Here is a 15,996-nt window from a genome sequence, read left to right on the forward strand (position 1 = left end):
GGCAAGGGGTACTTATTCTTGATTGTAACTTGGTTTAGTCGTCGGTAATCGATGCACATCCTCATTGATCCATCCTTTTTTTGAGCACAAAGAGAATAGGAGCTCTCCATGGTGACGTACTTGGTCGAATAAATCCCAGTTCTTCCAACTCATCAAGTTGTTTCCTTAACTCCTTCATCTCTTTGGGTGCCATACAATATGGGTGAATCAATATCGGCATGGTTCCCGGTTGCACTTCGATCTCAAAATCAATCTTTCTCTTTGGTTGTAATCCAGGTAATGCCTCTGGAAAAACATCGGGAAAATCTCGAACTACCGGTAACTCTTCATCTACTAGAATGCTATCCTCTTCTTCACTCAGGTGAGCAAGATAATCTATGTGTTCTTCGGTTTCATCCCTCCTTTTCATCCGTGATAAGGATGGATTTATGACTTTCCACCTTTCTCCTTGGACAGACACTCGACTTCCATCCGATGATTGGAAAGAGATCTTCTTCTCAAAACATTCTAGTATAGCTTAGTTTTGTGACAACCAGTTCATACCAATAATGACATCATAATCTTGGAGCCTCATCGGTATCAAATCTACTTTCACTCTATAGTCACCAAAAGTTATTTCACAATCCTTGCAAAATTTACTAAGGGACACTACATTTCCTAGTGGTGAAGAGACATTCAAAGTAAACCCCATGGGTACTGGTTTCAAACCGAGATAAGCAGCTAAATGTAATGATATGAACGAATGAGTAGCTCCAGAATCAAACAAAACTTTAGCACGAGAACTAAAGATCAGGAAGTTACCCTCAATTGCGGAATTTTCTGTCCTCTTCTCAACAGTAGCAATATGGTTCGGCTGCTCCGGAACATTTGGCTGACGTCTTGGCTGGAAGGGTGGTGCATTGTTTCGCGGCTGGTATGGTTGTCGTGCTTGGAAATTCGGCCTTGGAGCATTCTGAAACTGATTCTGAGTTGGTGGCCTAGGTGGTGCAGGTAAAGGACACTCCCTTACAAAATGATCATCCTTCCCGCAACGATAACACCCCGAGATTGCATTTAGTTGTCCAGGTGTCTTCGACTTAGGACAATCCCTCGCGTAATGACCCACTACCCCACAGTGAAAACAAGGTTTTGGTGCAACGACTTTCCCAATGTTATCTATACGTGGACGTTTTCGATGAGTCGATGGGTTCGTCTTCTGGTTCCTCTTGAGATCTCTCGGCTACCTTTCCTTTTGGTTTTTGATCCAATCCGCTTCTATAGCTAATGCAGTTTCAAGAACATCATCATAAGTGGTGAGGCGACATGGTACTAACCTAGCACGAATGGAAGGTTTCAGGGAATCCTGAAGTTTTCTTGCTCTTCGTAACGGCGTATTGACCAAGTTATCCCCAAAACGTTCCAATTCACTGAAATTCTTGTCCAATTGAGAAACCGTCATGTCTCCCTGAGTTAAGGTTTCAAATGCGGCACACATCTGGGCTTTGACAGTCTCGGGAAAATACTTGTCAAAGAAAAGCGTTTCAAACTCTGCCCAAACTGTAGCATTTCGGACTCCTTTGATCGAGTCCCACCAAAAATCAACAGCTCCAGTGAAAAGGTACGTAGCAAAATGAATCTTGTCATTCTCTTCCACTCTTAGTGCTAATATCTCCTTTTGTATCCCCATTAACCACCTTTCAGCTTAAAGAGGTTCTTCAGTCCCCTTAAATTCTTTACTTCCAACCACTTTTAAGAAATTCTCTAAGTCCACTCTACCCTGGCGTTGGGTCTCAACAACTTGTACCAGTGTTCCCAATGTCCTAACAACTCGGTCTAGGGAAGCTTCCATGCGTTCCCTTCTGTCATCTCCTTCTTCTCCATTTGGTTGAGGATCGTTGGTGGTATCACGACGAGGCGGCATCTTCTAAATTAAGAGAAACGTGCACTAACGTTAATATCTAAGTCGAAAACCTAATTTAACTAATACACACAACATTTTATTTTATAAGGCTTTTAGTTATTTACCCCAACCCCAAATGTAAATTAAACATCCAAAAATCCGATGAAAACTAAATAAATTTAATTTTCCCAAATAAAATATAAACATAACACACTTTTCAAGAAGAAATCATTTTGACAAAAGTAGCAAAAATAAATCAGAGTGCAATTTTTTTTTTTTTTTTTTACAAAACCAAACTTTCAAACTAGTAGGTCCAGACGCACGGTCCGAGTAAATCGGAACCATGCTCTGATACCAAACTGTCACGACCGCAAAAAATTTGGGCTTCTATCGAGCTGGATTCAACCCAATGGATCGAGTCCAACCCAACTAGCAAGACCGGATTCATGAGGCATGACTATGGAACATGCTAATTTTTTTTTTAGAATAACAATAAAACAAGGTAAGAGTACTAGATGAATAAAAACGACATAACCTAATGTCCTTCCAAATTAAATTCCAATAAAAGAGGTTCCAAAAGTCATGGAGTAAAAACAATTGTTTAAAAATTATTAATACTGAAATGATGTCTCTTAATAAAATAATTGAACTAAATCCAAGAAAATGATAAAATGATAATGAATAAAAATACCCAACATCCCAGTGATATCATATAGTAGTGTCTTGCGAGATACTAACATCTGAGTACTATGCCGTAAGCTTCCAAGTCCGCTTACTTCGCTAACTGCTCCACAAACTCTGTGGGGAGAGGAAAAGGAATTTGGGGTGAGCAACCACAGCTCAGTAGAAATTTCAAAAAATAATATAGTGCACCGAAAATTAAACCATGCAGCGAATAAAATAATAAAACCCATGCAAGTCAAAATCTTCTGAAATTACTTACTCATTTTACTCACAAAAGCCAACCTATAATTGTAGGTTCCTAATCTAGTATCAGAGTTATTCCGGTAACAAACCATAATGTTCCCCGAACAGTCTTCCCAGGGTAGCCATCAGTGGTGGGATGCCATAAAGGCCTGACATTTCAGCAGCAGCAGCAGAGATTATGTATCCAAAACTTATTTTCTTACAAGTACACTCAATTCCTTACGAAACTCAAACACGCCCATAATCCGATAAAAATCAATCAATGCATTTATATATAATATTTACATTAACCAACAAAAATATATTTATACTCCAAAACATAGAACCAACAAAAATATGCATTTAAACTTATTTACTCTACGTCTAGTTACCAATCAGACAGACTTGCGGTCAGGAAATAGCCATACTTCAAATCACTGACTCAATTGGAAAGATTAAAATCATTTAGTAACATCAACGCACAAAACGAGAAAGAAAAGTTGACTCTACATCAATTAAATCGCCACAAGGAAAAAATAGAACAAAGACGACTATATGATCAACAAAGGTGGGGTCAAATACAGTTTCCAGATATCAGTTTAAAACGAGACCACCAGTGGTTAAGTAGTTAATTAAAATGTAAAATTCAGAGAGACATTAAAATATTAAAGCAAGTACTTGTAAATATACTACATGATAAAATATTTTTATTTTTATTATTTGACCCAAAACAGGTGTAAGCTTTGGAACAGACATGGAAGAGGAAAAGGTGAGTGTACGTAGGTGGAGTGTCCATGACTACAGCTAGGAAATAAAACAAAGCTCTGCATTTTGTTTTATTTGAATCTGACGTTGTTGTTTTTTTTTTTTTTGCAATCCGGAAAACAACAGGTGCATTTAGAGGCAGATATGTACAAAATCTTTTCTTTTAAAAAAAATGTTTTCTTCCTAATTGAATGGACGAAACAATTATTATTTAAAGGATTTAAACATCCAAAGCAAAGCATGGTGAGCGGTGTTTATAAGTGAAGATAAATCAATAGACATCTGAAGTAGGTGCGTCAGACATAAATAATTCAGAAATATCACTCAAATCAGAGAAATAAATCATGAAAATAGTTTAGTTTTTATAGTATTACGAGAAACCCCTACCTCTTACGCAATTCAAGTAAAAAATTATGATATCCTAGCAATCCAAGCAAGCAATATTCCAGGCAGATAAAGTCACAAAACAGTTTTTTTTTTTCTTTTAGTAAAGTAGCAGAGATGAAAAGAGGAATAAAGAGATGGTTTCTTTTTTCTTTTCTAGGGTTTTGGGAAAATGACAAAACAATATATATAATAATTAACCCTAAAAGTAAATGCAAAAGGAGAGAAAGACTCATTCTTTTTCTCATACATATTATTAGCCATAAAAAATATGTGCTCTACTAGGTAGTGACCCCATTATTCCATGTGCTAACCTTTTCTTTTTGCCACCCACTAATTTGAGCTATATGCACCCCAAAAACCATCACAAAATTATAATAAATGATCTAGGATTTGTACATCCACATATATACAAATCACCATATCAACTCTTATGAGTTGAAACGGGTTCTAAGCCCGGGTTCAAAAATACCAGGTGTTATAACAAATCCAAAACTCTGTTACAAATTCAATTCTACCAAATAACTACAATATTATTTCTTAATCACAATAGAGCCTACCTGCAAATGCAATTCCAATCTTTTATAACAAACTCTAACAGCAACTAGAACCAATTCATCCTCTCTGCAAAAGCTTACACTCACCTAACTCTTAACTACCACTCAGACATCAAAACTCAACAACTTCAAGCCTGCAATTACCTTTACAATCTGAACTTCATAATCACTAATCACAAGGCCTGAACAACTCAACTGCGACTCATCCAACAGTTCATCATTAACTCAGCTCTTCTCTGCAAGTTCTGCCCTTTCACTTTCTTGATCACCTGCAACTCCAATATCCTCAACTCCTACATCAATCTAAGTTCATCTCAAAACATACACTGCCTGCACCATCATTCAATCTCAGCTTCACTAACTCAACATCTTCATCAACTCATACAAATTTAAACACCACTTCATCATAGCCATACTGCACCAGTCCATATCTCACCTAATACATTCATCTATTCCAATTCAGCATATTACAGCTCCATTCCTAATTACATCTCCCTTCAACACCACCAGATTGTAACAATATCACTTCCAGGTCTGCAAGGTCATTACTTCCTACTCAAACACATCCATTATTCTATTCACTGCTCATACAAACTTCCTGGCATCAACTAAACCATGAGCTGGCTTCACTCCAGACCATAAACATCGTTTTTGCCTCAATCATCTCAACCTTACAAACAACATCATAATGATTACACATCCCATTCTGCTTCCTTAACAATCAGATACATAGTTCATACATATATATCCCCTGCAACTTCAACAATCTTCCTACTACAACTCTAAACCATAATCACAATTCCATTCTGCACTTATCTCAATCCAGGTTCTATTCTCAATCAAATAAACCAAATACTTTAATAAACTCAATTCAAAATACCGAAATTAAAGCAATTAGAGACTTACCCAAGCTTCAATATCCTCTGAATTGCCCATTTTCCAAATCAATTCCACTCAAACCGGAACTTCAATTTGGGGAAGAACACATGAACCCTAATTCTTAAATTCTTCTCTGAAATCGAAATTGAAACCAAAACAAACAATTCTACTCCATATCTAATCAAAACCCGTCTTTAATTCGTCACTTAAACCCTCGAATTCATCTTCCAGGATCCAGTTAACTCCATAACCCTAAATCTTTGATTCAAACCTCCAAACAACTCCACAACTTCAATTAAATATTAACCCTCTTAATCTTTCATCTTCACCAACTTAACATCATCATCATAAATCCTAAAAACAGAAACCCTAATTCTACTCCCCCTGATTCACCACAAAACCTAACAATCGTTAATCTCTTACTCCCTAAATTACATCAACAACACCTCCTTCACCATATGATTTATTCATCAATTAATCTCTATATAACCCGCTCTCAAATTCATCACTCGATTCTTACAGAGGAAGAAGAACAGAAAATAAAGACGGAGAATATGAAAGAAGGAGAAATGAGAAAGAAGAATGAAGAAGAAGTGAAACAGAAACTAGAGTTATCCTCTCGATTTGGCTAGGGATAAGGCCAACAAAATCTGTATATACCAGCTGGTATGCGTTTGAGTGACCCTTATGTTTTCGTGATTTGGCTAGGGATAAGGTCACTCAAACATTTTACGTTTGAGTGACCCTTTTTGTTTTATTGTTGGCCCCTAAATCCTTTTGAATGACCCCTGAAAATTCGAGGTTTATTATCAGAAATAAAAAGCAAAACAAAATAAGTAACAAAAGCCAAAACATCCAAGAAACAAAAGAAAAGCAAACAAGCCTCCGTCCGAGTATATGATCATGCATATACTCCTCCTTCATCCACTTTCTCCTGGTGGTACGTACTAATACGATTGTTGGATGATCTATTGGCCTGATTCAATGATGTTGAATAATTTCTTTGCCAAACTACAACAACATAGACATGCGTTAACGTTCCCGGGCATAACATCACATGTGGGCTGGTACACAGTGACGGAGCCAGACTTTTTTCAAATGGGGGCAAATTCATATGGTAAAAATCTGTATATACCAGCTGGTATGCGGCCGAAGGCCGCCTGAATTTCTTTTTGCACTTTTATTGACTTTTTAATAATAATTAAGTGAAAATCAAATTATAAAATATTTTAGTTAAGTTAGATATAGTAATTTAGATCGTCTTTTTGTTTTGATGTGTTTTTATTGATTTTACATGAGTTTTATAATTTTGACTCCATTAAAAATAAAATTTCCATTTCATAAAGCATATTTGCCCCGACAAGACATGTAAATTACAAAAATTATAAACCTAAATTTATGGGATTTCAGAATCAAGTGAGGTCGGCGGACCCCATTTGTCCCTGCATCCCTCCTCCGTCCCTGCTGGTACACTTGCCTGTGCTTGCTCTCCCCAGAGTTCTTGAAGCAATTTAACATACAGCTCCGGCAAGACGGGCCTCTTCCTTCAGTTATGGTTCCCCAAGCTCCACCATCAAATCTGCAAGTCCGGTCTGCATCATCACAGCTAGGATATCATGCCACTATAAATAAATAGAAATTAAGAAGACAAAAATGGTAGTTTCTGCCATACTTTTAGTACATAGTGAATGAATTCATACCAGCAGAAACGGAAAGAGCAACAGCAAGACAAAACAAGCAACGAAAACATGTGCAGCACAAAACAACTTAGCCATTATATGATATTGGATTCTTCTTGCTCGGGATCTAATTACTACTTGGCCCTTTAATTTCTTACTTTCTACTACAGAAATTCAATGAGATGGAAATATTTAGATTCTTAAACTCTTTACATAAGATTTATATAGATGAACGCATCCATTTAGCAATTATATCCAGCCGATACGAATAAGAGTTACCTCAAGCCGAAAAGAAAAGAAGAAAAAAAAGGGGCTATTTAACGTTTAGGACCCAGCAAATGTCCAACACCTAGTTTTGGTACCCAACATTTAGAATATTAAGCTTTGGTAATGATACCTAGGCCCGTGAGAGACTGTTAAGTCAAACCATTGACTTAATCTTACGTTAACTAAATAATTAAAATGATTAATAATCAATAATTATTCCACGGCGTCTATAGTCCGTTAGTATGTGACCCTACAAACTTAATGTCGTGGTTAAAAATATCATAATCTAACGACTAATTTGATGGTTTGAATATATGCCTCTCTCAGACGATTACACCTCACCACCATTTTCTTCGTCTTCTTCCATGGTGACCGACCATCACAGACTCAATCCAATCCATTCGAGCTCCACCAACCATCAATCATTCTGCAGAAACAACTAACTCAGACTGAATACTTCTTCTCCACTTCTTATCAATCACAACGAATCTCAATTATTCCTTTCATCGATCGCCATCAATAATATACCATCACTATCATCAAGAACAGATCCATCAACTCAGCAGTCATCAACAATCAATGGAAACAAGCATTACCAATCTCTATTGTGTTTAATCTTTTCTAACCCATCACTAAAAACCACACGAAACTGTTGGTAGGATGGTTAAGGACTAGATTAAGAAATCTAGTTGGTTTGGGAAACCAATTACTAGTGTCCTAAGTATAGCAACTTAAGAGGCTTGTCTCTTAGAGTTAAGTTAGGAAACCCTATACTTGTAGGAAAGTAATCCTTATTAAGGAATGTGTCCAGCCCTATTGATATGTATAAATAGCCATACAGAGAACTAGAGAAAATACACCAGAACTAAGTAAAAAGTTTTCTTCTTCTCTGCTTAGGCTTTGTATATTCCAACCTATACGATGATATATAAAATTGCTTATTCCTTCCCGAGGATTCAACCTCGTTAAATACTTGTTCTTCTTGTATGTGTCATTTTGTTCTTGGCGATATTGAGATACCTCGTAGTAGTGCAAACCCGACGCTTCCGCAGGCTTTGGCGCAACAATTGGTATCAGAGCGATCCAATTGTCCCAACAATTGGTATCAGAGCAAGGAGACGCCCTTGGATACGGGTACTCAGATTGAAGTTGAACTGAAGGTATTTTTCTGAAGATTGCTTGAGGTAATACTAATCTCAAAGGTTCTGTTTTTATCTATATTTGGTTGTTTAAGAACAATGGTTGACGGGGATAAACCAGTTGATCCGAAAGATCCTTTAGGAGAACATTCGGAGTCCACAAGTAAAGATAAGGAAACAAAAGAAGAAATACTTCATTCACATATATCACAACTCAAGGTAGAAAAGTTTATAGGAACCAATAACTTTGGTTTATGGAGAATGGACGTAATGGATGCTCTTGTTCATCTTGACCTAGAAGATCAACCAGTTGAGATGCCTGATAAGCAGTGGAACAAGATGAATAAATTATGTCTTGCTTCGATATGAGGGTGTTTAGCAACTGCAGTAAGAGTTAATTATCAGCACGAGACTTCAGCTAAGGATCTCTGGGAAAAACTAGAGAAAGAATACCTTGTGAAGAACGTGGCCTATAGGATACATCTTAAAAGGAATTTGTATCGCTATAACATGAACAAAGGTGCAACCCTAACTGAGCACCTAGATTCATATAATAAACTTCTCGCTGAGTTGGTTAACTACGATGAGAAGATCAACGACGAGGAACAAGCTTTGTGTCTGATAAATTATCTTCTTGAAAAGTATGAACCCGTGATTAAAGCATTAATGCACGACAAGGATAAGATGACATACACTGAGGTCACTACAGCATTGCGTAGTGAGGAGTTCAGGAAGATGGACCGTGAAGACCTTGCAAGTGAAGCTAATAATGATGTGCTTCTTGCAAGAGGTCGTTCAACAGACAAGAGAACGAAGACTAGTGGTTATGGTAAAGGTAGAGGGTGTTCTAAGAGTAGAACACGTCTTCGTAAAGATGAGAGTGCTTGGTGCCATGATTTAGGTCATTGGGCTAAGGATTGTACCAAGCGTAAGGCAAGAGAAGGATATAATAGTAATACCGAGGTGAACATTGCTAAAGGTAATGAAGAATCAGATGATGCTTCTGATTTCTCGATGACTGTGACACCATCAGCTTGTACTATTACAGATGGTACATGGGTATTAGATACTGGAGTAACGTATCATATATGTCCATATCGGGACTGGTTCTCAAGTTTTGAAGAGCTTGATGGAGAAGTACGTATGGGAAACAATCATACCTGCAGGGTGATTGGAATTCGTAGTGTTCGTATCAAGATGCATGATGGCATGGTTAGAGAGATGAAGGAGGTAAGATTTGTACCTTCCATAAAGAAGAATCTGATTTCACTCAGAACTTTAGAAGCTAAGGTCTATAAGATAGTTGGTGAAAATGGTGTTCTAAAGGTAATCTCTGGATCGTTGGTAATCATGAAGGGAACACGTCATCATAACTTATATTACTTGATTGGGAGTACAACAACAGAGGATGTGTCTATTTCTGAACACATAGAGAGTGCAGCTACCGAGAAGACGAAGCTATGGCACATGAGACTTGCACATCCAGGTGAGAAGTCGTTGTATAGGTTGATTCAACAAGACTTGTTGAAAGGTGCTATTGCCTGCAAGTTAGCATTTTGTGAACATTGTGTTAAGGGAAATAAAACAAGAACAAGCTTTGGCACAACTATCCACAATACTAGTGGAGTTCTTGATTATGTCCACTCAGATGTTTGGGGTCCTTCCAAGAATACATCATTGGGAGGGAAACATTGGTTTGTGTTGTTCATTGATGATTATTCTAGGCGCGTATGGGTGTACACCATGAGGCATAAGGATGAAGTCCTAGAAATCTTTGTGAGGTGGAAAAAGGCAACTGAGACACAAAATGGAAGAAACATCAAAGTACTACGTTCGGAAAATGGTCGAGAGTACAAGAGTGATCTGTTCTTGCAAGTATGTCATGATGAGGGGATAAAGAGGCACTTCACAGTTAAGAAGAAACCGCAACAGAATGGAGTAGCTGAACGCATGAATCGTACTTTGCTGGAGAAGGTACGATGTATGTTATCTAATGATGGATTAGGTAAGGCGTTTTGGGATAAGGTAGTTACGTATGCTTGCTTCCTCATTAATAGGTTGTCATCAGCTGCATTAGAAGGTAAAACTCCTATGGAGAAGTGGTTTGGTAAACCATCTTATGATTATGACTCAATTCATATCTTTGGTTGTCCTGCGTGGTATCATGTTAGTGAAAACAAGCTTGATAGCCGTGCTGTAAAAGGAATCTTTGTGGGTATGAAGAGTGGATTAAAAGGGTTCAATATTTGGAATCCAGTTGAGAATAAGATAGGCATGAGTAGAAATGTCACATTTGATGAGATATCTATGGTAAAGTCTTGGGGTTCTCGACGGGTGGAGAACAAAAGAACCAGTACTAATGAGCCTTTGCAGCAGGTAGAGATTGATGCAACTCCACCAATTCCAGTTAAGTCTGTATCTGTTCAGAATACTTCTGAATACATTAGGTCTGCAAGAGAGGTAACTACTTAAGTTCCAAATGATAGTGACACTGTTGAGAAAGAGGAACAAGAGTCAGTAGAAGATATAAAAGCTACGGTCACGGAGACCATAGCAACCAACAAACCGAGAAGATCAACCAGGAATCCTGGTTGGATGAATGATTACATTGCTTATGCATTACCAGTTGTTGAAGATGGTACTCCTACTTCCTATTTAGAAGTTGTACGTAGTGCAGAGTGTATAGAATGGGAAGGTGCAATGCAGGACGAGATGGAGTATCTTTACAAGAATGACACATGGATTCTTATGAACCTTCCGAACGGTAAGAAGGTCATAGGGTGCAAGTGGGTATATGCTAAGAAAGAAGGATCTTCGGTGAATCAAGTATGCTACAAGGCAAGGTTAGTTGCAAAAGGTTATGCCCAAAGAGAAGGGATTGAATATAATAAGGTGTTCTCACCGGTGGTAAAACACTCATCAATCCGTATTTTGTTGTCTTTGGTAGCACAATATGATTTATACCTAGTTCAGCTAGATGTTAAGACATCATTCTTACATAGTGATCTAGAAGAGGAGATCTATATGACTCAGCCGAGTGGGTTTAAGGTTGCTGGAAAAGAAGATTGTGTATGTTAACTGAAAAGATCGTTGTATGGGATGAAGCAGTCTCCAAGACAATGGTACAAGCGATTTGACCAGTTTATGATAGGCCAAACATACACAAGAAGTCACTATGACCATTTTGTATACGTTAAGAAGCTATGTGATGGGTCTTTCATATATTTGCTCTTGTATGTCGATGATATGCTGATAGCATCGAATAACAAGAAAGAGATTGATAATTTGAAGCACAAGTTGTCATCTTAGTTTGAGATGAACGATATGGGAGAAGCTAAGAATATTCTTGGTATGGAGATTCAACGAACAGAGAGAAGGGCAAGGTTTATTTGTCTCAAAAGGCATATTTGAAGTATTACAGAAGTTTGGTGTCCACGAAGGAACTAAATCTGTAAGTACTCCCCTTGATGCTCATTTTAAGTTGAATGCACGTATGTCTCCCACTACTGAAGAAGAGCGAAAGTATATGGCCCAAGTACCATATGTTGAGGTTGTTGTTAGATTGATGTATACGATGGTATGTACAAGGTCGGACATTTCACATGTTGTTAGTATGGTACAGTTGATGTTGGCTTGGAGTTTGTGAAGGATAGAAGTAACAATAAGTTGTGTGTTGGGTATGTGGATTCTGGATATGCTGGTGATTTGAACAAGAGACGTTCAACTACAGGGTATGTATTTACTGTAGCAGGGGCACCAGTAAGTTGGAGATCAATCTTGCAATCTACTGTGGCGCTTTCAACTACGAAGGCGGAGTATATGGCAGTGACTGAGGCATTTAAGGAGGCTATATGGTTACAAGGTTTTCTAGATGACTTAGGAGTTGTGCAAGACCAACTTCCTGTGCATTGTGATAGTCTAAGTGCAATTTATTTGGCTAAGAATCAAGTTCATCATGCTAGAACCAAACATATATACGTACGATTTCACTTTGTGAGAGAAATTCTTGAAGAAGAAGACATTCTACTTGTGAAGATCGATACCAAAGACAATCCAGCTGATATGTTGACTAAAGTAGTATCTGGGATCAAGTTTCGACATTTTTCGAAATTGATACACATCCTTCTGGTTTGGTGAAAGGCCCTTTTGGGGTAGATGTTCTTAGGAACCTGGTGGAGGTCTTCTAGCAAGGACATTTGAGAGAACTACGGTCGGGTTTGATTCCAATTGAGGATACGTAGGCATCCAGTGATGGTTCAATCGACGTTGGAAGATGGAGGTGATTTTATCTATTGATCGTCTCATGCATGAATGCATGATCCGAGGTGGAGAATTGTTGGTAGGATGGTCAAGGACTAGATTAGGAAATCTAGTTGGTTTGGGAAACTAATTACTAGTGTCCTAAGTATATCAACTTAAGAGGTTTGTCTCTTAGAGTTAAGTTAGGAAACCCTATACTTGTAGGAAAGTAATCCTTATTAAGGAATGTGTCCAGCCCTATTGATATGTATAAATAGTCATAGAGAGAACTAGAGAAAATACACCCAGAACTAAGTAAAAAGTTTTCTTCTTCTATGCTTAGGCTTTGTATATTCCAACCTATACAGTGATTTATAAAATTGCTTATTCCTTCCCGAGGATTCAACCTCGTTAAATACTTGTTCTTCTTGTGTGTGTGATTGTGTTCTTGGAGATATTGAGATACCTCGTAGTAGTACAAACCTGACGCTTCTGCAGGCTTTGGCGCAACAATTGGTATCAGAGCGATCCAATTGTCCCAATAGAAACATGGTAGCAGCAACAACAAGACTTGGAAGTGGAGATGGTCGCTTAGGCATTTATACAAACACCACGTATGTATTTTAACTGGTGGTGATCGACAAAAACGTTGAAGTTGTAATTGATTCCTTCTGTAGCTCCTTCAGTCCTTCCCTGCATTCATGAACCCATACACAAACCATCATTCATTAACCTTACACGATTCTCAATCAAATCCTAAACTATCAGCATAATCCATGAATTCATGGCAGCTTCCCTTCTTGTTCCCTCTGTTCTTGTTCAAGAACTCTGCCCAAGTTCAACACAAACCATTGGTTTGCGACAACAAGATCATACATCTGGATTACTCTCATCATCAAAATGTTACAACCGCGAACAATGCAAAGTCTTTTTAGCTCATCCTAATACCCCAAGAAAGAGTAATATCTTGGACTACAACAATAATCCATCTTTCTTAATCAGAAGTCTCCATTTTTCTTGTAAATTCAAACATAATGAACTAAATTCTGAAAATGGGTGTTACAATAGCCAATTAGGAAAATACCTAGCTCTGTGAACACCCTAATTTCTTAGTAGAGAAATTAAATCCTATGACTCTTCCTTGTAATTTCTCATTCTTTTTCCATCAGCGATCGGTTTTACTGAGTGTATAATGGATTCCTCGATGTGGGTTTTTTTTTTTTTTTTCCGGTTATCCGTTGTGATAATATGAACTCGATATGATTAACTCACAGAAAATGAGTACTCAGTTCTTAGCGGGGACGACACACTGAATAAAATTCTTAATATTTAACTGAGGTTGGGACAATCTTAGAACTTGTTTGTTTGCAGCTGACTCGGCGTCTGAATCTGAGTCAACCCCTGATTCGGACCGAGTCAGCAGTCAGACCGTTTGTTTTCCATTTTGAGTCAGATCTGACTCGACCTCTGACTCAGACATAACCCCTGACTCGGACTCATTTGAGTCAGGTAACAAAATACCCCTGACTCATGGGACCAAACCACTGACTCACTTATTTCCGAGTCAGATGAGTCAGATCTGACTCAAAACAAACATATCGACTCAGATCCAAATGAGTCAGGTGATTTCACTCAGATCCAGATGATTCAGATCCAGACGACTCAGATGAGTCAGGAGTAAACAAACATGGTGTTAGTCATTGTTATGGTCAGTAAGTTTAGTAAGGTAATAAAACAAATTCAGTTTCAGAAGTTAAGTCAAACAGTTGACTTGACGGTCTTTGAAAAATCTAGGTACCAATCCTTAATATTTTAAATGTTAGGTACCAAAGCTAGGTGTTGGACATTTGTTGGGTACCAACCGTTAAATAACCCGAAAAAAAACATTCTCAAAGAAAATGTTTAAAACCTTGGTTATGATGCAAATCCATAAATATAGTGCCATCGAAGCCCAAACGCCCAATGGATCAAATTAAGATGAGAAAATTAGTATTTGTCTTAGCTAATAATAGGATTATAAACTAATTAAAGCATCAAATCTAGATTATCGATTTTAAGAATCATCATTACATAAAGTACTAAAAATAAAACCGGCCCAAAACTCTCTGATATTGTATAATTGGAAGTCTCTCAAGTGATATATAAATATATTAATGTGTTGATATGAAAGTGCTCATATGGCTAACCATTGGTTAACTATTGTTGAACCGACTAAGTGTACATGTTTAGGTATGGTTACTCAAACCTAAATGAAGGTACATTTAATTTGTTTATAACAAGCTAAGTTGGATCTAACAGTTGAAAGATATTAGCTTGAATCTAATCAGGTTTTCATCTAACAGTTGAATGCTTTTCTACCAAGGTAACTAAGATTGCAAACCCTGATTTGAAATCTATATAAAGGAGAACTATAGCAACTGGGAAACCTAATCCCCACACCTCCTGTGTGATACTAGTTGTATAAGCTAGAGTCGATTCTCCTTTAACCTTAGGTTTTTCACGAAACCCTGTAGGTTAACGACTTAAAGACTTCATTGGGATTGTAAAGCCAGACCCAACTATTTTCTCTGTAGTTGCGTGATCTGATCTTGTTGTTTTCTATCGTGATTGAGTACAATCGTAAGATTGGCTTGAGATTTATATCTTCGATAGGCAAGATAGAAAAGTAGTCACAAACACCTTCGTATCATCGTTTGTGATTCCACAATATCTTATTTCGTTAATCGATTAAGATTATTGTGAGGTGATTGATAATATTAGGTTGTTCTTCGGGAATATAAGTCCGGGTTATCAATTGGTTCCTATTCACCTTGATTTATCAAAAGACGAAACTAAAACTTGTAGTTATATCTGTGGGAGATAGATTTATCTATTCAATATACTTTTCTGTGTGATACAGGTTTTTTTTATCAAGTCTTCGAATTTGTGTGGTAGTAACAATTAGTTGTGGGCGAGATCAGCTAAGGGAATCAAGTGCGTAGTATCCTGCTGGGATCAGAGATGTAAGGAGCACGACTATACCTTGAATCAATGTGAGATTGATTAGGGTTCAACTAAATTCCAGACCGAAGTTATCTTTGTAGTAGGATAGTGTCTGTAGCGGCTTAATACAGTGTGGTGTTCAAATTTAGACTAGGTCTCGGGGTTTTTCTGCATTTGCGGCTTCCTCGTTAACAAAATTATGGTGTCTGTATTATTTCTTTTCCGCATTATATTTTGTTATATAATTGAAATATCACAGGTTGTGCGTTGAATCTATCAATTGGTAAATCCAACCTTTGGTTGTTGATTTAAATTGATTG

At 37.5% G+C, this 15,996-nt stretch overlaps 1 protein-coding gene across 1 annotated transcript; it reads right to left on the reverse strand.

Moving 5' to 3' along the window:
• Positions 1 to 517: 517 nt before the first annotated feature.
• LOC113358909 lies at positions 518 to 1,666 on the reverse strand. Its single transcript, XM_026602624.1, has 2 exons — positions 1,224 to 1,666; positions 518 to 1,088 (listed from the first exon to the last, which is right to left on the reverse strand). Exons 1-2 carry the CDS (start codon positions 1,664 to 1,666, stop codon positions 518 to 520), a joined length of 1,014 nt encoding a protein of 337 aa, XP_026458409.1.
• Between the last annotated feature and the right edge of the window lie 14,330 nt (positions 1,667 to 15,996).

The sequence above is a fragment of the Papaver somniferum genome, chromosome 3 (genome assembly GCF_003573695.1).
Source record: "Papaver somniferum cultivar HN1 chromosome 3, ASM357369v1, whole genome shotgun sequence".
Classification (NCBI taxonomy): Eukaryota; Viridiplantae; Streptophyta; class Magnoliopsida; order Ranunculales; family Papaveraceae; genus Papaver; species Papaver somniferum.